The following is a 23745-nucleotide window of genomic DNA, read 5'->3' as shown; positions in this document are numbered from 1 at the left end:
AGATAAGATAAGATAGGAAGGCCTTTATTGATCCCACAGTGGGGAAATTTTCAGTGTTACAGCAGCAAAGTTATAGGTCACACATTAGGGACAACTTATGACTTATAAATGTCTGAAATACAAACAGTTTCTTGACGAACCACCCATCAAAAGTGTCCATTCACCATAAAACACTTTCATTATCTAGTCAGGGTAATCACTTGTTTGCCACATTAATTACTAATCTCCTCAAAATTAAGACGAATATCACAGAGTGTATGTGCATATTTTTAATGATACATAGAGACGTATAACAACATTTGCGTACGTCGCTCAGTTGGTGGTGGTTGAATTGCATAAAACCGAAATACTGTAGTGTAAATTCAAACTACACGCCCATGAACGATGGGGAGCAGGAAGAGCAATGCGGCCATCTAGTGGCAATTTGCCAGTACTGCTAGAATTAATAAATTACGTGGTGTGTGCATTGTACCGTAGTTAGGCTCACGGTGCTAAATTCTCGTGAGATTTACCGTCATCCCGCGTGATGTTGACAGTTTGGGGACATTGCACTTCATCACCTTGTGTGGATTGTTGTCGCTTCAGCTGTGAAAATCTGGGTAACCTCTCAGTGTGTGTGTGTGTGTGTGTAAATGCTGCTGTAAGGAGAAAAAAAAAATAGCACCTGAGAAGATTGCTCAGGTCACGTTGTCCTTGAATGCCTCGGAGGCTGGGAAGGCTAGCTTGGCTTCAAGATTATGACAGCTCTCTCTCACTCACACGCAAACTGCTCTGGCATAAACGTGTTTCAAGAAAGCATCTTTATAAAGGCCACAATAACACAACAGAACAAATAAAAGTATTTACAAGTGCTACATGTGATGACATGCGTAACAAAAGACAATATTAAGACTAACACTATTAATGAATTGTCTTTATATGGCGCCTTTCAAAGAAATCACGATCACCTTACAGTATTGTATGTAAAGTATGTATGTGGGAATGGTATTATTATGATTCAAGGTTATATGCAAATATGAGTACTCACTGTCGTTTCAAAGGCGTTTACGTTGCGTACGGGTCGTCAAGGGAACGGTCGTATGGTCACCGGTCGTATGGTCACCGGTCGCCGCGGCCGGCCGCCATCAAGCAGATGTTGACGGGGCAGCTCTTGGGCGCCGCCGCCCACGCCGGCTGCTGGCACGACGAGCTGTCGGCGCGGTAGCCGTGGGCGCGCGCCTTGCACAGGCCGAAGCGCGCCGCCAGCAGGACAAAGTCGCGGCGGAAGGCGTGCGTGAAGAAGGCGTAGAGGAAGGGGTTGGCGCACGAGTTGATGGGGTAGAAGAGCACCAGCAGCAGCTTGGCGTCCGACACGGTGATGAGCGGCCACTTGAGCGCCGCCGACAGGGCGAAGAAGGAGATGGGCGCCATGCACAGGAAGTTGGTGAAGACCAGCACGGCCATGCGCTGCGCCACGCGGGCGTCGGCGCGGGCCGGCGCGCCCGACGGGTGGCGCACCGCCAGGTAGATGCTGAGGTAGCAGGCGCACACGCACGCAAAGGCGGCCATGTTCAGCAGAAGCAGAGACACCACGTACACCTGCGACCACGCCGAGTCCACGTCCATCGGCAGGCAGATGCTCACCTGCCCGCAGGACACTTCATTAGGGACACCCTCCACTGGGAAAATGCATGCGTTTTATGCCAAACTTTGGTTCAATGCTACAAAATGCAAATAAACATCGAAAAATGTTCTCTACTATATCAAAAAAATGGAGAATGCAATACAAATAAAACATTGATTGATTGATCATTGTGGTTTGTCATTTAAAAAAAGGCTTTACGGCTCTGCAAACTACGACCACAACAACCACTTTGTCGTTCTTTCTTTGCGTGGCCGCTGTGCGCGCGCGCGCGTGCCTCACCTTGCTGTAGCTGCTGACGCCCAGCGTGGGCATCGTGGCGGCGAGGCAGGAGAAGATCCAACCGGCCGTCATGACCGCACAGGCGTGCCTCAGGCGGAACTTGCGGTCAAGACGCAGGGCATGCGTGATGGTGTACCAGCGCTCCAGCGTGATGGCCGTCAGCGTAAACACAGACAGCTCGCTGGCAAACACCTGACGCGCGCCCACACACCATAGCACAAGTGAATGGAAATGCCATTCATTGCTTCCAGCATCCGATAAAAAAAAAACACACAAAAAAAACAAGCAAGATTGTTTTTGTAATATGTTTTTTCTCAAGGCACGCGTGACCTCATGGCGAATACGTACGGTGAAGAATCCGACGGCCTCGCATCCCAGCCCCGTCTGCCAGTCGATGGCGTGGTTGTGGTAGTGCCCCCGGGTCAGCGCGTCCATGGCGGCGATGACCAGGAGGTAGACGCCCATGCACAGGTCGGCGAACGCCAGGTGGCACATGAGGAAGCGCGGCACCGTCAGCTTGGATGCGCTGCCTGCACAGCGGCATGGAAGAGAAAAAAAAAAGAATGAAACAATTCCCCCCCCCCCCCACTAATTTTACCAATACCAGCACCAAAAACAGACAATGTGAGCACAAAACAACACTGCAAACCAGCATGAACTGATCATGCCCAGAAGTCGTGCAGCGCGCTGCCGCCACCTAGCGGCGGAGTGCCTGCAGCTCACCTCACTCGAAAGTCAACGGACGCGTGGCGGACGGCCGAAAGTGTCACCTAACAAGACGAGCAGCACGCCCGCGTTTCCGAGCAGGGCCAGCACGGACACCGCCCAGATGAGAGCCCGCAGCGGGGCGGCGCTCATGATGTCCTCGCAGGGGTTGAAGGCGTCGGGGGCCGGGCTGCAGGTGACGTTCAAGCTCCCCAAGCAGTGGTCCCCGAAGAAATCGGGGTTCTCGCGGGCCTCCGGCCGCGAGCACAGCGGATGCTTGGAACTGAGAAGAACAGAGTGTCAGAAATAGCGTCTTTGTGAGCAAAAACACAAAAGGCGACGCATCGGGCAATTGGCATGAAAAGTCAAGGATAGGAATCAACAAGACACAATGGATGCTTTGCACTTTGCGCTCTCATTCTTTTTACCTGAAAGACTTCACAGCCTCAACACAAACAAAAAAACAGTCTAGTAAAATAAGCTATCTTAGCTTGTCTGGTCCAAAACAACAAACGGCCATGGCACGTCCGAACCGCGTGTGACAAAAAAATTGAAATAAGGCCAAACTATGTACAAAATACATACTCATAATATAGTTTATTTTTCCTAATACATTCATAGTCAACAACAAAGGGTTTGAAAAGGACAACAAATAAACAAAACAAAACATTTTTTTTAAATATTAAAAAAAAAAATGTGGAAAAAAAAAAAAAATCTGTGAATGGTCCACTGAAGTAGAGGAAACGTGTTTATTATTCTCCCCCCCCCCTTCTCATTGTGATCCCGAGTGTGCTGTACTCTCCATGCATGCATACCTGTTTCTTCGCATGGGCAGGAAGATGCAGCAGTGCGACGGGTAGGTGACGCGGGCCTCGTGCAGCTTGGCGAAGGTTCGCTGAGGAGGCAGTTTCTTCAGGCAGACGGCGGACTCGGCAATCAGGCTGTGGAGGTCGCCGAAGACGGCGTCCGGCAGCGAGCTCAGCGCCGTTTGCGAGATGTCGCTACGAAGGCGAGGCACGCGTATGAGCTACCGACGGGAAGCAAGCGCCCCGCTACCTTGCCTTACAAGGGCCCCGGCTTCGCTTTTCAAGTTGGGATTTCGAATGTCACAACACCCGGCCACCGTCAATAATTGGCACCCTGCCTAAAAGTTGCAGATAAAAAAGAGGATCGACATCACACAGCTAGCATGTGTGAAATTATTCAACGCAAACCACCTATAGTGTATTAGTGTGTATTAGCTAGTGTGTATTAGCTAGTGTGTATTAGCTAGCGTACCAGTCAGAGTAACATGCTAGCACAAAATAGATCAAGATGAAGATTAAGTCGAAAAAAAAAAAGTAGCAATTAGGGAAATCTTACTTATGTGTATGAAATGACTTTAAGTGATTATAAAGTACAATACTGAATAGTACACGCAACATATATATAACAATTTTGAGGGTTTTTGGGGAGGTGGAATGGATCATTTCCACTCATTTCAGTGGGGAAAGTTGCGTTGAAATACGGGCGATTTGAGTTGAAAGCCTGATCACGGAACAAACTTGTGAGTCAAGGTAGCAGTTTTTCAAATCTATATTTTTGACTCGCATGAATCACGCTTACAGGACGACCAACTCACTGGAACCGGCAAAGGCGTTTGGATGGATGTGACTAAGCTGCCGGTTGCCTTTCAGCGACCTCAAACACACACGCAGCCAGAGAAATGCGATTATGAGTCAGTTCATATTTCCAAAAATGCACCAGAGTTGTGACTCACAATCTGTGCACCTTTGTGCCGTTGAAGGCGTCTCTCGCCACCGTCTTGATGCCGTTCCTGGTCAGCCGTCTGTCGCCACCAGCACCAGCCAAACCCCCCCACCCCCCCCCAAAAAAAAAAAAAAACCTTCATATTTTAGCATATTTGTGTGGGCAGCTCCAACTTGAGGAAACATAGTCAGGATAAAAATGATAATGCTTAAATAATCAATAACAATACCCTCAATGTGTATAGATAGGATTAAAGGGGCCCTGGGCACCATAATACAGACCCCCCCCCCAATGCTCACTGTATGTCCAGCTTTGTAAAGCTGCAGCTAATTTATTAAAGTCAAGTGTCTCACATGTCTCTGATGGCTTTCGTGCAAGCGCCATTGAAGGCGTTGGCGGGCAGCTCCCGGATGCGGCTGTTGTCATGCAGGTCACTAGGCAACGCACAAGGCGTGGAAACACACGTTCAAATCCATCAAGTGGAAGTGTATGCGCGGAAGTGCGTTTACGCGCGCGCTTACAGCATTAAGTAGTCGGCGGCCGAGTGCATCTTGGAGAAATCAGGCAACGTCATGAGTCCCGTGTTGGAGATGATCCTGCAAAGTGCACATCGCAACCAAGTACAAATACTTTGCCACGATACTTGAGTCCATTTTTCAGGTCTGTACTTTTTCTGACCACCTATTTACGTTTATCAGCAGAGATTGAGATCTTGGGCTCTGAATAAAATCCAGGTTGTGTTATTCATAATGATGCAAGTAACTAACGAGCAAGCTAGCTAACCTACAAACTGTCCAGTTAGCATTCTTTTCCTGTGACTATTTGGTAGCTTACTGTACTGCGCCACTCAGCCCCAATGTGAGAGGATCGCCTCGTGTCAAAAAGTGTATGCGAACATCGGCTTGAATACGGCGTGAGTACTTCTGAGTACTTTTGCGTGTGTCTGAGTGTGCGAAGAAAGCCGCACTTGCTTTGAGCGGCAACTCACAGACGTTGCAGCTTGACGAGGTCCTTGAAGGCATCTCTGTGGATGTATGTCAGATGTTTGGACTTGGCGATGGTCCTGAAAGACGCACAACAGAGCAGCCAGATTCGCTGACGTCAAACAAAGTGATCTACATATTTTTTTATGAATTTGATTTCATTTTTTTTTTTTTTACGGCAACGTTGGCAGCAGAACTCACAGCTCAAAGAGTTCAGGGAGATCCGAGAAAGCGAACGCTCCGATTGACTCCAACGCACCGTTTTCCGAGATGAAGCTGCGCGAAAAACAACAACAACAAAAAATGTTTTTTAAGTTATTAAATTTAAATTTGGGAAACAAATGTAATTTAGGAGTATTACCTTGTGTTATCTCCTTCAATTTTGACAGGCTATGATTAGTTTTTATGTTACTTTCTCACGTTACAGTTCATAGCATCGTGGGCGTGGACAAATGGGGCAGTGCCCCACCGAAGTGGCTATTTTCTACGAAAGATCTTATAGATAGTCAGTCAAGTCATGAAAAGCTAGTGGAAAAAAATGCTAACTAGCAATTTTGTTAGTTAGCTCGCTGGCTTGGTTCTTAATTGATTAAAAAAATATATATTAAAAAAAAAAGTTTTTAGCATTTTGTTATTTAACTAGCAGTGGTTAGTAAGACAACTAGCTAGTTATTTGGAATACAAAAGAAAACAAAAATCAATCTGCTTGCTGTGGGGTGGGACAGCAGCAGAATGTTAGCACGCGTGTGACTGTCATCTACAGGCCTGGAGTGGAACAGCATCACCAAGCACGTCATTTATTTATAAAGCGAGTCAGCCGGACACGCTTGGTCTTGGCGGAGGTTGCGATTAGATCCAAAAAATCTGCGGAGGCCTACATAGCACACGCAAGTCTCTCGCAGGACTTTTTTTTTTTTTTTTTTTTTTTTTTTGCCTGTTTGGACTGGAGTTCAACAACCAGTCTCCCGCCTTTCAGAGTTCCTGGCGTTCCGCAACAAAGACCAAACACTGAGGATTAAAGTCAACTCCATAACAATCGCTCACGTCTCGCTTACATGTCGGCCAGCCGAGGAAGGCGGGAGAAAGCAAAGTCGGCCACAGTCTTCAGGACGCCGTTGTCGACAATGTGTCTGCAGTTAAGCACAAAAGCTGGAAATTTAGGAAGGTTTTCCACCAAAAGCATCATTAGCAGAAAAAAAGACATTGTTTCAAACGCTTTGATTTCAGTGAGAATGAATGTCATGAAATGAACATTTTGTCCATCATGTTTGTGGAGTTCTTGTCAGCCATTTGAAGTTTTTCTTTGCTGGAGAGGTTTCGTAAGATTTCCCCCTAAATTATTACAATTGATTCAAGTGAGGTCAGCTTTGGTGCTGGCAATTTGACTTTCTCCTAAATTCTCATGACTGGTTAAAAGCATTTCCCGTGCGCCCCATCTGGAAAAAAAATGTGAATTTATTGTTATTTGATTTTTTGGGTGGTTTCCTACCAAATTGGCATCATTGATTCAAAGCATGTTTTCGTTTAGCCTGGCAAATTTTCACTGCCATTTTTGCATCATTCCCTGCTAAATCCTCATAATTGATTCAAAGCATTTTTGTATAATTGTATCATTCTCTGCTAAAATCTCAACTGATTCAAAGCTTTTTCGTATCATTTCCAACAAAATTGTCATGACTGATTGAAAGAAGATGTCATTCCCACTCACACTCTCCTGAGATTGTGAAGGCCGGCGAAGGCACTGCCACGGATCACTTGGATTTGGGTCCTCTTCAGCCCCCTGTTGACACACGCACACACACGCAGATTCAGAGCATGACCAAGAGGGGACCTAAAAAATGTCCCCTGATGGATATGCGGTCCCCTCTTGGTGAAAGTGTGATGATGCCCAAGTCCACTCTTGGATAGGTACAAGAGTGCATGTGGTACACTCCTCGTGTCGTTTTGTGTGTGAGCGTGTTTTGCATGCAATCAGGGAGGTTCGACCTTCACGTTTTTGTTTTTTTGTGCTGGCTCACACCTGCACGGAGCTGCCTTGACCTTGGAGGGAACACACACATCGCCAGCTGGGTAACTTGCACCAACCAACAAGTGAGTGCAAATGTGTGTGTGTGTGTGTGTGTGCGCATTTACTGATTATGACCGTGCATATACAGTAATTTGAGATTTTTTTTTTCCCTTTTTTTTTTAGATCACACCCCTTACAAGTAATTTGAGATTTTTTTTTCCCTTTTTTTTTTTTTTTTCAAAGATCACACCCCTTACAAATGTTTACTACAGGCGTCCTGGTACATTGTATTGTTGCTAGAATTAAAAAAACCAAAACAAATAAATATGACATCATTTTGTAATTAGTATGTTTCCGGATCAAACGAACGAGTCAATTTGTTCATATTTTTCATGTGGACTAAAAAGATACTTTTTGTGATGCTGCAGATGGTCAAAAGAATGTAATCAATGTTAAAAAAAAAAGTGAAAATCTAATACAAAAAGGTACAAAAAAAAATCTACCTTAAAATGTTATAAATACAAAAAAAAAACAGAATGGAAAAAATATTAAGATATATAAAAAAAATGTACTAAGGTCATACACAAATAAATGTCAATGCAACCCCAGAAAAATAATGAAGCCAAGCTACAAATATTGATTAAAAAGCATAAGATGAAAATAACACCAAACAACAATATTATATGTCACAATCCATTTTGTGTACCATATTTACATATACCATATTTTTAAGAATATTTAGAGATCTCTGGGATAAAAATAAAGAAAGAAACATAAACCTCCAGATAGCAAAATCAAAGAAACCGCTTGTTTTGGCCTTTCATTACCCCCCGCCCCCCCCAAAGATGCATATGTCCACAGAAATATACTAAATATTTTGTGTGTGTGTGTACTCACAAGCACTGCGTGTAAGGTGAAAGTCCACTTGTGTCGGAATCTGAAATGTGGACGTAGCGACACAAGCCCGCAGCTCGTTTGGACCGACCCGTCGTCTGGACCTCCACCCTGCTGACCATCACCATCATCATCATCATCGTCATCATCATCATCATCATCGTCGTCCTGAAGGTCATCACACGCCAATTGTTGGCCAATTTCTTTCTGCTCGTCACTCTAACGTAGTGTGGACATCTGACACAAAGACTCCAGCTTGAGAATGAGGTGGGATGAGAAACAAGGCTTGGTGTTTGTGGGTGGGTTTTTATCACCGCCCTCCCTCTTCATCACCAACTTACATAGCAAAGAGAACAGATTAAATCAGTTTGAAATGTTTTTTTGGGTTTTTTTTTAGTATGATTTTGTGGATGCCTTCTTCGCAACTGTTCAAACTTTTCGCTTTATCAGACATTACACGCACGCAACCTGGTTGCTAAAACCTTTTTAGTCAACCAGAGGAAGCGAAACAAGAGTGACGCTAACTCACCAAAAGATAGATTCTAGTTTTCAATGCAACCTAATCACACGTAAGATCAGAAAAATACATTTGATCATTTTATTTATTTTTTTTTTCAAATGATTGCATAGCTTTGTTTATCCTTAACCTTGACCAATTAGCACGGTAGCTATCGCAGCTAGCGTGTCGTGTTGAGCAAAAACACTCACCGACAGTATTGATTTACAACCCTATTACTTTACTTAGTGTAACACTAAGATCAATTTGAATGAAAATGAAATGATTTTTTTTTTCCGAATACACTTTAGCATCACCAAGTTGGGTGGACACAGACAAGACACAGGAAGTCAGCCATGTTGCTATGAAGCTGCCCTTTTTGGGGGTCATTTCACCATTAGCGGTGTTCTTTTAAAAATCAACTTAGTTCTCAGAATTTTGTCTACTTACTACCAACTTTGAACCATATAAACTAGACAGATGGTTGACGCTAAAGTGTCAACCATTTCTAGTGTTTGGCATTACGTGCGGGCATGGCGCTAACGTTTTACGGCTCGCTATAAAACACAAAACTTGAATAACGCCGCCATTCAAATAAGAACTGTTTGGCCTTGGAGGAGGTCCATGCTCTGTTGTTTCACTTTCATGCCACACTGGGGAAGGGAGTGAAGAAAAACGGGCCGGTTCCGTGGCCATTTGTGTCTCATTTGAGGCAGTAAAATCGACAATGAAAGGGCGACATGTTGAGTCTGGCGCGTGATTGCGGCTGACAAAACGTTTTGTTTGCTTACAAGGACGGCCGCCTGCGCGCTCGCGAGGAAGGCGATTAAAATGCAGGGAGCACTCTCGACAAAAAGCGCAGATGCACAGAGAGGAGATCGTTCAAAAGGAGATGTGCCGCAGTGCGTGTGACGACATGAGCGTCTTGATTAAAATGTTGCTGACTCTCGCAAACCTGCGCAGGGGAGAAGGTGTGGAGGAAAATATCAAGAGGCTACACAGGAGCGTGTGGAAATCTGCATTTCGGCAAATTTTCCCCAACAAGGCTGGAACATCAAGCAAAGATTTTTTTGGAACGCTTTCCAGATTGGGAACGGATGAACCTTAATTTTTTTTTTTTTTGTCCAATCACATTTCAGTGTCAACGAGTTGCCATGTCCAAAAATCTGCCCAGGGCCTTCACAATCAGAAGTGCTGGCCATTCAATTACGTCGGATCAGTTTCCACTTGAAGGTCCTTTATTAAATGCATAAATGCACAGCCTGCCAATTGTTGTTGTTTTTTTTTGGTTTTTTTTCTTCTCTCTCACTGTCCCAGCTGCTCGCAGTCAACAAAAAGCCTTCAGGCCAAGACGAAAGCGAGAAGGAAAAGAAAAGGAAAGGAGAGAAAACAAAAGAAAGGAAAAATCAAGTTTGTAGTTTCTCGGCCAACACGCACGCATACGCACACACACCAGCGGCCGGCTGACTTGGGTAATATTTTATTTACTCATTAATCTTCAAAACTATTTTTTTTTTTTTTTTTTTCCCATAATAAACTTCCACTTTTTATGTTCATCAAAGAACCGTAACAATAAAAATCAACGCAAAATACTGTAGAAAAAGTGTACACATGTAGAAAATCATAGCATGGGCGATGGGACGGCGGGCGCTCGGGGTGGAGAAGACCAAGAAGACAGACCAGAAGCCACGTGGGCGCTATGGCGAGAATGTGAAGCGGGAAAGGAAAGGAAAGGAAAGGAAAGGAAAGGAAAGGAAAGGAAAGGAAAGGAAAGGAAAGGAAAGGAAAGATGGCGGGTCAGACACGACGGTCATCTCACGCACGCGCGCACACACACAGGGTTGCTTTTCGCAGCGTTCTGCCGGCATGCATCGCGTGGAAGAACTGGAGAACTGGCGTTATGGCACCGACACGCGCGCGGATGCACAACGCTACCTTGACTTACAAGTCTCGCGGATGAAAATCGTTTTTGTTGCTTCGAGTTGACCTACGATTGCGCTTCGGACTCTCCGCCGGGCAGCCGACTTCACAACATCAGGCCACTTTCGCTTCATGTTGCTTACGTGCGCGTATCGCTTGTGTTTTGTGCTCACATTTTCCCTTTCTTGTGCAAGAATTTTATTCGCTATTCTCTACGTGGTTTTTATTAACCAAGCCCATTTGTAGCACAACAGTGTGCAGCTAGCACGCTAGCTCTGTATGTCTACACTCCAGAAATGCGTCTTCCTTGGATGCTACAATTTACAGAACAGCCCGGTGGCATTATTTCAATTCCCAAGTGGGGAGGCGACGCCAGGGATGAGCCCGCCGCCCGTCGACCGAGATGAGCCCCGGAAACCTGTTAGCTTACGAGCTAGCTAGCGCCTCTTGTCGCAGGGATTGGGTGGGATATATTACAGCCATCGAAATGCTTTAACATTTATATTTATACGGCATAAGACGGTTGCTCGATGGCGTGTCAAATTTACAAGACATCACAGTGACCTTAAATTATTTGCTCAAATTCAATTTGTTGTTAAAATATATATGAATCGTGTATATTAAATGCATATGCAAACTATTTTTTTCTCATCAAAAACCCGCTATAAATTTGAGTGGGTGGAAAGTTGATTTGCGATACGATCGATTTGAGCGCGTATTGAATTTGTAAGTCAAGGTAAGAGTGTACACGGAGGAGTTGGGGGGGGCACAAAAAAAAAGACAAAAAAAAAAAAAAAAGACAAAAAGGAGGCGAGAGCCAATGGCGTCAACCCAAGTTTTCTCCACAGGCTCCGCGGAGTCTCTTCGGCAATTGGAATTTTAAGATGGCGGCGGTGACTCCTCCGCCAAATCCACAATTTCACGTGCAATGACAAACAAGTCCCCCCACAGAGTCAGTACTTCCTTCATCATCACTGTTGTCTTCTTTTTAGGAAAGTGCAGGTCCTCATACAGTATGTTAAGTGTGTAGGTAGCATGTGAAGTCTCCCAGGGGTAAAATTTCCCGCACATTTTGCGTCCAAAACAAAGCATCCGGCGGCTTTGTTTTGCGGCCGCACCCTGATTTCCCGTCCCGCCGCTCGTGTGCTTCTTCCTTTTGTTGTTGCTGCCGCTGTTGTCGGGAAGATACTTGAAAGGGCTCTGATCATCTTGTTGCTTTTGATTTTTTCGTTTCCTTTTTTTTTTTTTTTTTTTTTTGGTGCTCCCGCTACACACGCGCACACACGCTTTCTCCGGTGTGTGCTTCATGTCCTTAAAGGGAAAAAAATGTCAGTCGTCGACTCGATGTTTGCCGTTCAAAGGAATACGATGCGAATGGAACATAAAAGGCCGATCAGTCCGACATACACTGCAGCGCGAACGTGGGGCGAAGATAAAGCGCGCTGATAATTGGGCCAAATTTGAGCGTTTTTCCCTCCTTTTTGGTCCAAGTCATCAGATGATCAAATGTCTCTCAAAGATCATTGTGAGGGATTATCCCGTGGTGCGGCGTGTGTTAAGAGTGACTTTTCCCCCCTAATCTGCTTGGAAAATCCTAAATGTGACACCTGTTCAATACTCACGATCACAAATAATTGTGCGCGTGTGGCCAAACACCGTAATCTACACTCATACTGATAATCGGGCCAAATTGAAGCATTTCCCCTCCCTTGCTATCAAAGTCGGCAATGCCCCCGATTATTTGACGTCGCCACAAGATTATCCTGCGGCGTGGGCTTCGTTCAGATTGAAGTTTTATCCCTAAATTGATCAGAAAAGGTAAACAATCAACCTGTTCAATATTTACGATCAAACCAGCAATCTTCTAGTAAAGCAGGCTACACCCATGCCGATGATTGAGCCAAATTTGAGCGCTTTCTCCTCCCTTGCTGATTCTTGTATTTCTTCTTCTGCTGCCAGTCCAGGGTGTAGCCTGCTTCTCTGGCCAAAAAGTCAGCTCAGGTCATTTAAGCCTGAAAACCCGTCCGCAGGCGCGGACGCGTGTCAATGCCTGCGAGTCTGGCTGGCGACAAGTCCGGGAGGGTGTGGCCCCGCCCTCTTTTGCTCAAAGTCAGCCGTGGCGGGCCCCAGCGCAGCCGCCGCCCGAACAAGGACAAGCATCAGAGAGCTGGATGGTAAAGTCCACAAAATGGACGACTGACATTTTGAAACGACGAATCCCCCCCCCCCGCGCGACTTTTCTCTGGTGGGCCGCGGCTTTCATGCTGTCGTCTGTCGTCCGCGGAGCATCTGGAATGGTTTGCGAGGGGTCATAAAAGGAGCCTGGTCCTGAGGCTCTGCTCGGTTTGTACATTTTGTCCCTTCGAAGCGGTCCGTGTTCATGTTTGTGCTTGAATGCGTGTACTGTCGAGTCAACGTCCGTGTATGCGTGTGCGTGCGTGCGTGTTTTCTTGGGAAGAATATACCTATTTATGTACATTGAGCCTTAGTTTTTTTGTTGTTTTTTTCTTTTGGAATATATATATATATATATATATAGCGTATATATATATGTATAAAGGTTAGACATAGTACTCCTTGTCCTTGTTCTTCTTGTTCTTGGAGATCTTGGTGATGCCAAGCGGCTTGTCCTTGGCGCTGCCGTTGGGCTGCGTGGCCGAGTTGCTGATGTAGTTGCGGCTCTCGTCCACGTGGTACGAGCCCTCGTCGCGGTTGCGGTACTTGTACATGGCGTAGAGCAGGATGAGGATGCAGAGGGCCGCCGCCGCCACGATGCCCACCACCATGCCCGTGGTGCTGCTGCTCTCGCGCACCACCTCCGACGGGCCGGGGAACACCTTCACCTCGGGGAGGGGGGGGCGTGCTGGGCGGGCAGTTAAAAACGGACAGCCGTATTAGGAGCCGGTCAACCTCCCGCTATTTGCGTCCAATTGACGCCAAATTACATGAATCGGGGGAGGGGCTATTAAGCCACAAAAACTAGCTAATAAACAAGAGAAGGGGGGTGCACAAAAAAAAAAGAAGAAATATACAAATTTGCGGGTGCCGAATCGCAAGTATGCAGTATTTTTTTTTCTTTCAAATACTGTATATGAAATAAGGACTTCTTGTTTGTCATATATGCCGCAAGTCCTCCGCAAAGGTCAGCTTTACAGATGCCGCGTCTGCTCCAGTGGAGGCAATAAGTGATCTGGCGCGGCGACAAAATGCGCCACCGCCGCGTGCCAGCGCATAAAAGGCAAAAGCATTTGCATGCAAATCCTCCCGGGCCGCAAACGACAGAAAGAAAAGTGGAGGAAGGAGAAAGGCGGAGCGGCAAGGCATCAACGGGGAGGAAGGACGGGAGGAAGCCAGCGCGTGGGCGGGCGAGGCGTTAGCTAACGCCGCCAGCCACAAAACAGGGAAAGGAGCCTGTGAATAATTCATTGTGGCCACGGAAAAAGGAGAAAAAGGGAGGGTGAAGGACGCGTGCTTGAGAACGGTGGGTGGGGGCAAGCGTTTGGGGGAGGCGGGTTTCACCTGAGCTGGGATCGCAGGGGTCGATGTCTTCGTCGTCGCTCGGGCACTCGGCCGACGCCACCAGGATGTCGTCCGCCGACTGCCGAGAGAAGGTCAGCGTTAGCGGCGATGTTTGTTTTGGCGGACCCCCGCTGCGGCTGCACAGGAAGCGATCATTGCCCCCCCGGCAACCCCCACGCACGCACGCGGATGCTTATTGGCGCTCTGGTCTCGTCCTCAAAAGACAAACGCTCACGACGCCAGCCATTCCCGACCGCCCAAGCGCGCCAGAGCAATGTGCGGCGTCTTTCTTCGGCTTTCGCGGCCGTTCAACATTTGCCGCCGATTTTTTGGGCACTGAAGTGAAACCAAGTCCCGCAACAGGTGCTTGGGGTAAAAATCTAACTGACACAAGACGCTTGTGCGCTTTGGATCACTTGACGTTCCAAAATACAGACCTCCACAAACGACGCCATTTAAAGCGGAAGTCAACCCAAACATTTTTTTTTTTTCAAAAATATGTTCCCAGCAGGCCCACTAGTTGATGAATTTTGCGTTTGTGGAATATAAGTTAAGCAGCAAAATGCACTCGTTTTGAGACATCAGTTGGGGCGGCCATTTTGTCATTTTCTGTCGCTTGAAAATGACATCACAACGGCTCACAAGGACCAATCACGGCTCAGATTCAGAAAACGGGTCAGCCGCGATTGGTCCTCGTGAGCCGTTGTGATGTCATTTTCAAGCGACAGAAAATGACAAAATGGCCGCCCTTAGAGATGGCTAAAAACGAGTGCATTTTCCTGCTTGATTTATATTCCACAAACGCAAAATGAATCAGAATGCCCTGTTTCAAATAGTGGGCCTGCTGGGCACGTATTCTTGAAAAAAAGGTGTTTGGGTAGACTTGCCAACTGTCCGTTCTCATTAAGGCCAGCGTCACAGATACTACAGTGGACGACGTCACCATCAGTTCGCTTGGTCACCAGTCTAAGTGTTCTGCTGGGTTTTTTTTTCATGGATTTTTTCGAACCCCGGCTCCTAAGAATAGAGTGAGGTTTTGCAAATGTGCAACGTGCGCCTTGGTTGTGGAAAAACATGGTCGACGAGTCGGCTTTGGCTCGTTTGCTTTGTTAACAGGCGACGCGCGTGGCCCACTTTGACGCTCTGCACCTCGAACGCGTATCGATCCGGCCTCCCTCCCTCTGCCGCCCCCTTCGTCCGTGCCCGCTCCTGTTGCCATGGCGACGCCAACTTCAGTCAGGCCGCTCCAAAAAAGATCATGCTCGAAAAAGAAGGAAGGATGGCGGCTGTGGTCGTGAAGGTTTGAATCGGCGAGGAGGAATGCGGCGCTAAACACGCCGGGCGTCTTCACAAGCGGGAGATAAATGTGTGTGTGTGTGTGGGTGTGTGTGCGCTCATGCCAGCTAAATTAAAATTGGATTGTGATGCATTGCAGTGGATGTCGACCGGGATAAAAGCGGAAGAGGGGAGTGAGCGGCACGGCTGAACAATGGAAATGCTGCTTCAGAAGCGGCCTTGAAAAAGGCGCAAATGAAGGCGCCACGCACGTTCGTCACATCGGAAAAAAGTGCATTTCCACCCGACTCGCTGGCACGTCATCGCCTGTTTCGCTATTTGCTTTGGAGACAAGCCGGCATTCAAAGGGCACGCTCGGCAAAATGCATTCACATTTTTCCCCGCGTCACAATTTGATCGCGTGGCATTTTCAGCCGCTGTTTTGTTTTTGTTCCAGGAAATAAATATCATTTCATATCTTAAGAAATAATCACTTGCTTACTACCATTCCTTTTCAATTGTTCTGTAAAACACGTGTTTAGCATACTTTAGCATTAACAATACAATTTGGGTGAAAGTGATTTTAAATACTGCTGTATTAAACATTGCGGAAACATTCTGGCAAACATTGGCTGTTTGTAAAAAAGTTCATTTAGTTTTCAAAAACAAAACAAAACTGCTGACAGCTTGGCTCCCAAAATTACGCAATCTATACAATACACGACTCTGGAAAAAAATAAAACACCAAAACAACACTCAAGCATTTCATTTTCGCCAAATATACGCTCTAAATAACAAGATTTGTATTTGGAATTTGGCAGTTACGTTTTCGGTAGATTACAGAGCATGACAAAGATGCCTAAAGCAACGTCTGTTGTGTGACAATTTTGTCTCCGAAGTTTTCAGTCCATCACTAACCGACGCAAACCAAGCAGTAAAGTCAGCAAATATTTGCATAAAATCACACAACCAAACAATCCAATGACGAACGCAAAAGTACAGCGGGAAGTGAGCGTCACGCGCAAACTAGTTTGGAACCTCCAAATGCCGTAAGAAAATACTCGAAAATATCCAAACATGTACAATCAAACGTAACCAAAAGTCAATCCAACCGGTGCGGAACGCCATTTTGCGTGCGTTTGAGGCTTGACCCCGCCCTCTGGCGCTTACATAAGATTAGTCCAAAAAAAACATGACCATGAGCTGTGGCCTGGAAGAAATATTTCTTTTCCCTTGCTTGCTTTTCCAATCACTTCCGCCCACCGAGTGTGGAAAAAAAGCGGGCGACTCGCCTCTTCCGAGCAGCTGATCACCACCCAATCGGCGAGCGCGTCACATGGGATCGCCTTCAAAGTCGACTCGAGATCTTGAGGTGGAAAAAACGCGAGGCATCGGCAATTACAATGCGCTTTTTACGTCTCGGAGCAGATGTGATTTGAGTTCTGCCCGTCGTGCCAGTGTGCTGATCCATGCGCTCGCTGTGCCCCCTCCACCAACAAAAAGCAAAACACTTTAGTATTTTGATTTCAATCCCTCGTCAAGAAAGGGAAGCCAGTCCAGGCAAAAACATACAATTGAGCAGACTGAATCGAGCAGTTTTTTTTTTTTTTCTGAGCGAGACATCAACCTGACAGCTAACCATCGACTGCCACAACAAGCCAAACGGAAAATTTACCGAGGTAAACAAACCCGCGCCTTTCTGATTGTGTCTCGGCACGCTGAAAAGTTGAGTGGGGGGGGGGGGGAGAAAAAAACAATCAAAAGGAGATTTCTACCTGAGCGGCCGAACAGTGCCAGCGACCATCCAATCCTCGCTGACTGCCAAGTTCACACATGGTCACTCCACTTTTTTTTTTTTTTTTTCCCCCCCTCCAGGTGATCGGTTGGCGCAGAAATTCACGCCGCCGGCTCCATCGCTCCCGTGGATGAGCGGCAGGAGGACAAACACGAAGGAGCGCCGCCGACGCCAGGAGGAGAGCAAAGAAACGAGCTCTACTAGCGCAGATGGTGAGATAGAAAGACGCAGCCAATCGCGGGGCTCTATTTGGCCGAGTGGGAGGGGGAGGCGAGAGGACAACGAGGAGGAGGAGGAGGAGGAGGAGGAGGAGGAAGGTGATGGATGCTAAAAAGTGTTGAGAAAAATAAAGAACGTGGAAAAGTAAGCAAGGCTGAAAAGTAGCTCGGAAGAAAAAGAAGGTTAAAAAAAAAAAAAAACAGCGAGAGATCCTGATTCCATCAGCTGACTCCCAACAGCCAATCAGACAACACGCTTTCATTCTAACAGTAGCAACACACTGGTGTCAAATATTGGGGAAAAGATAACTCAGAAGCAAAAGGGTGGGGGCACGCGCGAGGGGCGGGCAGGGGGGTGTGTGCCAGCTGATCCCTGGAAAGCCAATCAAACGAACGGAACATTTCCAAACCGCCATAAAATAGAAAGCCACGTGCATTTGCCTTTAAGAGGCGGGGCCTGGTGGGTTAAAAAAAACAAACAAAAAAAAAAAAAAACAACATCAGTATTGAAAGCTGCTTTTGCCTTGAGACACAAAAACAAACTATCACAATAAAATTAAATGATTCAAATAAAATGGATTGTACTCAATTAAATCAAAAGTGTACCTCATAAATGTTTAAAAACAAACAATTTAGAAAGACAAAAAAAAAAAAAAAAAAGTACAAATAAAAAGTGAAATAAAACTGAGCGGTGCTTGGCAGGAGCAGCCCACAAACAACAACAACAACAGATGAATAACATTTCAATCCATTTCAACGAGCAAAACGGATTCGATATTCAATTTTGTTTCAGGCCCCAATGAATGAAACAACAACAACAGAAATAAAATAAATAAAAAATTAAAAAAAAGGGAAGGCGCTAATGTGCTATGACGGGGTCGGGCCGACGCGAGCACCAAACGGGCAAACGTGTGAGTGTGAGCCTCCAGCATCAACACTCCAACTAGCGCTCGCTCGCTCGCTCGCTCGGCCGTCTTCACTCTTCCTCGCCTGTCATGCATTATTAATCGGCCTTTTTTGCTGCCAGAATAGAAAAACGTCTCTTAAAACGCTCACGCACACAAGCTTGTGCGTCCAAATCGTTACATGCAGATGGCTCTCGCTGTGATGCAAGGATGCTGCAATTGCACTCGCTCCACCTGTGTGTGTGTTGCCAGGCAACAAACGGCAGGAGCTGCTTCAACTAGACAAACACAAGAGTTTTTTTTTTTTTGTTTGTTTTTTTTTTCCCTTTTGGGGCGAGAGCGAATCAGGGCGAACTCGCCGCAGTACGGCGAGCATGTGACCCAGTTGTGGTGACGGCTACCCGTCGAGCACTCCCGCAATTAGCGCCGACGAGTCGGGGATGAAAAAGTCGGCACGCCCGCGCGGAGATTGACGGCTGACGGCGCCGACATCCATTATTGATGCCCGAGGCCAAGCCGGCGGCGTTCTATTATTTATGGGTGGAGGGGGGGATAAAAAAAAAAAAAAAAAGCAAGCGCTGGATACACAGAGGAGCGATTTCACCGGGGGGTGGGCAGCAGGTAGCGGGGGGCTCGCTATCGCCATGGCAACTTGCAGAGAAATTCATTCGGCGCCGCAGTCGGAATCACGTGCGCACATGACAGGATATTTAACGTCAAATCGTTTGTTTTCAATGCGTCTTCCGCAGTTCATTAATGCCCAAAAAGAAGACGGCTGTTGATTATCATTCTTAAAGCGGAGGTTGACGCAAACATTTTTTTTCCAAGAATATGTTCGATGTAAATCCACTAGTTGAAACGGGGCATTCTGATTCATTTTGCGTTTGTGGAATAAGTGTTAATCCACTCGTTTTTGAGCCATCTGTGGGGGCGGCCATTTTGTCTTCTGTGGACTGAAAATGACATCACAAATGCTCACAACCACCAATCACGGCTGAGCTGTTTTCTGAATCTGAGCCGTGATTGGTGGTTGGGAGCAGTTGTGATGTCATTTTCAGTCGACAGAAGACAAAATGGCCGCCCCCCTGAGATGTCTCAAAACGAGTGCATTAACACTTATTCCACAAACGCAATCTTTATCAGAATGCCCGTTTCAACTAGTGGGCTCGCACAGCAAATATCCTTGAAAAAAAAGAGCTGTTTTCCTCACGAGACGGAGTAAATTCAAGGCAGCGGGTGTTGTTTTGTTTTTCAGGAATGCGGCGACCGCGGCGCGCGCTAAGGCGTAAGATTGAGGCAAATGAGCGCCTTGACTGACCTGCTGCGTGGCGCCTTGCTTCCTGTTGCTGGCGGTGGTGGTGCTGACGTCGCCGGCGGCGGGCGCCGAGTCGGAGCGGTTGCCCCCGGCGGCGGCGGCGGCGCTGGACTGCGGCGTGATGGAGGAGGACGGCATGTCGCCCACCAGCCGGGCGCTGCCCTCCACGCGGATGTGCGGGTGGCCCTCGGCCGCCATGTTGAGGACGCGCAGGCCGTTGTAGTACAGGCCCGACAGCTGGCCCTGGAACATGCCGGCGCGCCGCTCGCCGCCGCCCACGCGCACCGTCGTCTGGCTGTTGAAGATGGTCAGCTGCCGACCTGCCCGTTGGCACACACGCAGAGACGCAGGCGGGCGCGCCGGGGGAAGGAGGCGCACGCAAACACACAGTCACACGCAAAAAAGCACGGTTTGAGCGTTACACGGTCCCGCACCGCCCCGAGCCAAAGGTGAGGGGATGATGGGATGAGCAGAGAAGCCGTGGACGGGAGAGACGAGAGGAAAGGGGGGGAGGGGGGGGGGGGGGGTCGCCGGAGGAGACGGATGGTTGCCGTGGCGATGGTCCGACAGACAGACGGAGGGGACGGACGGAGGGGGCGGGATGTGGAGGACAGCCCTGAGAAGCATGCACAACATTGTCAAGTGCTGTTAAAGGGACTAGAGGCTACTTGCTTTGCTTACGTTTCGGGCGAATAAACTAAAGCCGCTACGTAAAGTCTTGACATTTAATTGGATTACACAATTGTCACATGGGAAGAAGAAAGTTAAAAGAAAAACCCACATTATTTACCTTGCACCTTTTATCAGTTTTATCAGCATTTAAATCTCTCCATCGTCCCTTTAACCTGATATTATCAGATACAGACTAACAACAGGCACTACAGTTATTACACAAGTATTACACACTAGAGCTGCCCAACTTTTAAAGACTTAATTATGGCTTTAGAGTTTTAGAATGTTAGTTGATGGTGCACAAGATAAGATATGTATATAGATATAGATAGATAGATATATATGTAGAGTCATATTGAATTGTTTTAAAGCTTTTAAGGAATTTTAATCAGGGTTTTTACCTTTGTCGAGTAGCCAATCGTCAACTACTCGACCGAGCCGATAGGGGATTCGCTGTCTGGCGATGGCCAGGCGCTCGTTATCAATGTTGCCTTTAATTTAGAGATGAGAACACAGTAGTAATTACGCACATCCCAAAATCGTGGCACAGGAGCTGGATACAAAAAGAAGAGCAATGAAAAGAAAGTAACGGTCCGCTCATGCTTTGCGTGGGAGTGCGTGCGTGTATATGTGTGTGTGGGGGGGGGGGCGGGTGGGCAAACAGGCTTCAGCCTGCTGCCAGCGTAGACATCAAATATACGGGACCTCCAGCGCGCCCGCCATATTGGATGTGGCTGATGAAATAAAAAACTGTACAGAAATCATGACTCCATTCAAATTGCCCGTAAATAATAACATCTTAAAGATTAAATGCAAATTTATTGCACCTAGAAGTTAAACACAACCAAACTGTACTTAAAAAAAAAAAATGAAATGATTGCGCAAAAAGGTTAAGCCACTGTGACACAATGCACAGTTTGAACATTCATTCAGTGATACCTCTGCATACCACTAGAGGGAGCCACAATTCCACTACTTGTATGCAGAATCAATGTGGGAGAGCTTTTGCTTTGGATTTGTATGTTTTGGTAAGCTGTTTTTAAAAAAAAAAATGTTTTTACTTGTATCTCGTCATTGAGTCAAAAGTAAAAAAAACAAAACAAAACCAATGAGATCTTGAGAGTAAAACTGCAGCGTCACTCTTCCACATCCAATACGGCGGCGTCAGCGAGTGCGAGTATTTGATGTCTACGGTAAGGAGTGTGTCGCAGCGGTGGCGGCTGCGTTGGTGCCAATTGACAGGCGGAGGAGACGTTTCCAGTGAGCGGACTCTTACTCTCTGTTCATTGGCTTTAATCTAAAGAGACATTTCAGGGGTTAACATCTGCAAGAGCACAGGGAAATATAACGGTACAGCTGCCACATCACTGGCTTTGGTTCTTACATTGTTACATGTACAGGACACACAGCTCACAACAACTAGCATTTAGCATTTGTTTTAGACGACTGACTTAAGATTTAACACTTTAAAGAGAAGAGAACAGAACAAAGGGAAGAATAAAACAAACAACATTTGCTCCTTATTTTTTTTCTCACTAGTTAAACATAGGACATGATTTTTAAACGATTTTTTTTTTTTTTTAACTGTCTCCCAAAAATGCACCAACTGTTATTATTCTCTTTTAATGGTGAGGGAAAAAAAACACTGAATTAAAGATGACCTTTTAACACTATTTAACAGGCCTAGCTAGGGATCAAGCATAAACAGTCACACTTTTATGGTTTAAAAAGTTTCATATCAAACACAAGCGGCAAATATGCGGTCAGAATTTGCGCGGCGCTCCGGTGCCTACCCGAGGGGTAGCGCTCGATGACGGGCAGGTCGTCCAGCTGCAGCGTGGCGTTGCCGCCGCTGCGCGTGAAGCGCACGATGTGGTACTTCCCGTCGTTGACGAACTTGGAGCTCTCCTCGATGTTGATGTCGTCCGTGCCCACGTTGAACACCACGCGGATGTTGCCCTTGTCCTGCGCACAACACGCGCAGGTTACGCGACGCTTTTGGCCCCCGGCAGCCGCCCGCCCCTTCCCGTGACGCCGAGTTTTTGGACGGGACGTACTATCTGCAGCTGAAGGTAGTCTCCCAGGCCGGACGCGCTGTCCACGCGCAGCAGGACGGCGTGCTTCTGCTGCGTGCTGAAGCCCAGGGCCAGCCGGTCGGCCCGGGTGCTGGGGCGCTCGTTGGGGGGCCACGTGTAGACCACCACGCCGCCGTCACGGCCGAAAATGTACGTGGTGCCGGCTGGTGGGAACGAGAGAGAAAAAAAAAAAAAAAAAAAAGAAAAAAAAGCTTGCATTAGCGAGCGTTGAAGAGACGGACGCGCGCGACGACGAAGGCCTCACCGTCGTTGCAGAGCGGTCCGGCGTACGACGTCATGCTGCAGTCGCAGGTGAAGCCCTCCCACTGCTGCAGGCAAACGCCCTGATTGGAGCACGAGTCCTCCTGGCACGTCGTGCTGGGACCTGCGTTGAACACGCGCGTGAGGAGGACGCACGGGTCATTTCAATCGGAGGCTCCGGCCAGACGCACGTTCATTTTAAGTACGTACACGACATTCATACGCTCGGGTATCGTTCGGGTCCGTTTGGGTTGTAGTAGTACACGATGGTGCGGACCGGCATCAAAGCAAAGTGAACCGAAGTGGATGTGTCAAGTCTGGGCGTACTCACACTAGGCCATTTCGACGCCTTTGCTGCTTGTTTGTGTTTTTTTCCGACCGCGCAATTACGGCGAGCACATCATTGCGGGTTTTCTTTTGACTCTACCGACCGTTTCTCTCGTTCTCTTTCGTGCAAGGTGGCGGTTATCGCAAATAAAAAGACTTTTTTTTCCCTTTTCTTTTAAAGTTCAGCGTGTGGACAGGCACTTTGCATTGGCGAGGCCACTTTAGAGCGCCTCGTCGTCAGCCGTGAGTGCATGCGGGTCATGAAACTATTTTCATGGCATTGGAAATATGCTAGCCAAAGTTGGCATCCATTTTCAGCTCATAATATTGCTATTTGATTGACAGTTGAGTGACTCTCCATTTAATATGGTCATTTTTTTTTTTTTTTTTACTCTCTGAAATTTGGCATTGTTGTTAACTGCGCGACAGGATTTTCTTTTGACAGTGTGGCTCATTTTCTAGCCATTCCTGGGCACGCTTCCTTCGGCAAACGTACGTCCGCGTCTTTCGGCGTCGAGCCGTCACGGATGGCCTAGTGGCAGACAGTACGCCCCGAAGAGTCCAAAATGGAGAGCATGCGGGTGGGTGGTGAGTCCGGATGAGGACAGCAGGAGGAGTTAAACATAAAAGTTATGTTTAAAGGCCCCGGTGGTCTTCTGGCTCGCCGTTCTCTTCCTGCCTCATGCTAGCCACAGCTCGCTTCCCGTCCGTCACGAGGCACACAG

General features: G+C 47.2%; 2 protein-coding genes across 13 annotated transcripts in view; both read right to left on the bottom strand.

Annotated features, from left to right (window-relative positions):
- Positions 1 to 8: 8 nt before the first annotated feature.
- On the bottom strand, positions 9 to 10038 carry fshr (follicle stimulating hormone receptor). Its single transcript, XM_086016934.1, has 14 exons — positions 8246 to 10038; positions 7049 to 7120; positions 6396 to 6470; positions 5542 to 5616; positions 5346 to 5420; positions 4879 to 4953; positions 4711 to 4791; positions 4368 to 4436; positions 4214 to 4288; positions 3424 to 3609; positions 2674 to 2891; positions 2252 to 2433; positions 1904 to 2095; positions 9 to 1623 (listed from the first exon to the last, which is right to left on the bottom strand). The coding sequence occupies exons 1-14, from the start codon at positions 8419 to 8421 to the stop codon at positions 1099 to 1101; spliced, it is 2076 nt and encodes a 691-aa protein (XP_085873060.1). The 5' UTR covers positions 8422 to 10038; the 3' UTR covers positions 9 to 1098.
- Positions 10039 to 10202: 164 nt separating this feature from the next.
- The window catches only part of nrxn1a (neurexin 1a), a 67345-nt gene continuing 53802 nt past the window's right edge, over positions 10203 to 23745 (bottom strand). For 11 of the 12 annotated variants that reach the window (XM_086016921.1, XM_086016916.1, XM_086016918.1 and 8 more), the window contains 7 exons: positions 22698 to 22817; positions 22415 to 22596; positions 22151 to 22322; positions 20759 to 20848; positions 19689 to 20005; positions 14178 to 14256; positions 10203 to 13521 (listed from right to left, as the gene is read on the bottom strand). In XM_086016921.1, coding sequence (XP_085873047.1) covers positions 13220 to 13521; positions 14178 to 14256; positions 19689 to 20005; positions 20759 to 20848; positions 22151 to 22322; positions 22415 to 22596; positions 22698 to 22817 — 1262 coding nt within the window. In that variant the 3' untranslated portion in view covers positions 10203 to 13219. The remainder of the gene's footprint in view (positions 13522 to 14177; positions 14257 to 19688; positions 20006 to 20758; positions 20849 to 22150; positions 22323 to 22414; positions 22597 to 22697; positions 22818 to 23745) is intronic. The other variant, XM_086016927.1, reaches the window with a different exon arrangement.

This window comes from Filicampus tigris, chromosome 19 (genome assembly GCF_054856515.1).
Source record: "Filicampus tigris isolate MCC_2025a chromosome 19, RoL_Ftig_1.0, whole genome shotgun sequence".
Taxonomy (NCBI): Eukaryota; Metazoa; Chordata; class Actinopteri; order Syngnathiformes; family Syngnathidae; genus Filicampus; species Filicampus tigris.
This window is presented reverse-complemented; position numbering and strand designations above follow the sequence as displayed.

Excerpts from the sequence above, each read along its gene's own strand:
- fshr (XM_086016934.1), bottom strand. The coding sequence starts at position 8,421 with ATGACCTTCAGGACGACGATGATGATGATGATGATGACGATGATGATG. Across the intron at positions 5,421-5,541 it reads CTCCCTGAACTCTTTGAGCT|GACCATCGCCAAGTCCAAAC; the intron begins GTGAGTTCTGCT and ends TGCGTCTTTCAG. Across the intron at positions 1,624-1,903 it reads GCGTCAGCAGCTACAGCAAG|GTGAGCATCTGCCTGCCGAT; the intron begins GTGAGGCACGCG and ends TCCTGCGGGCAG.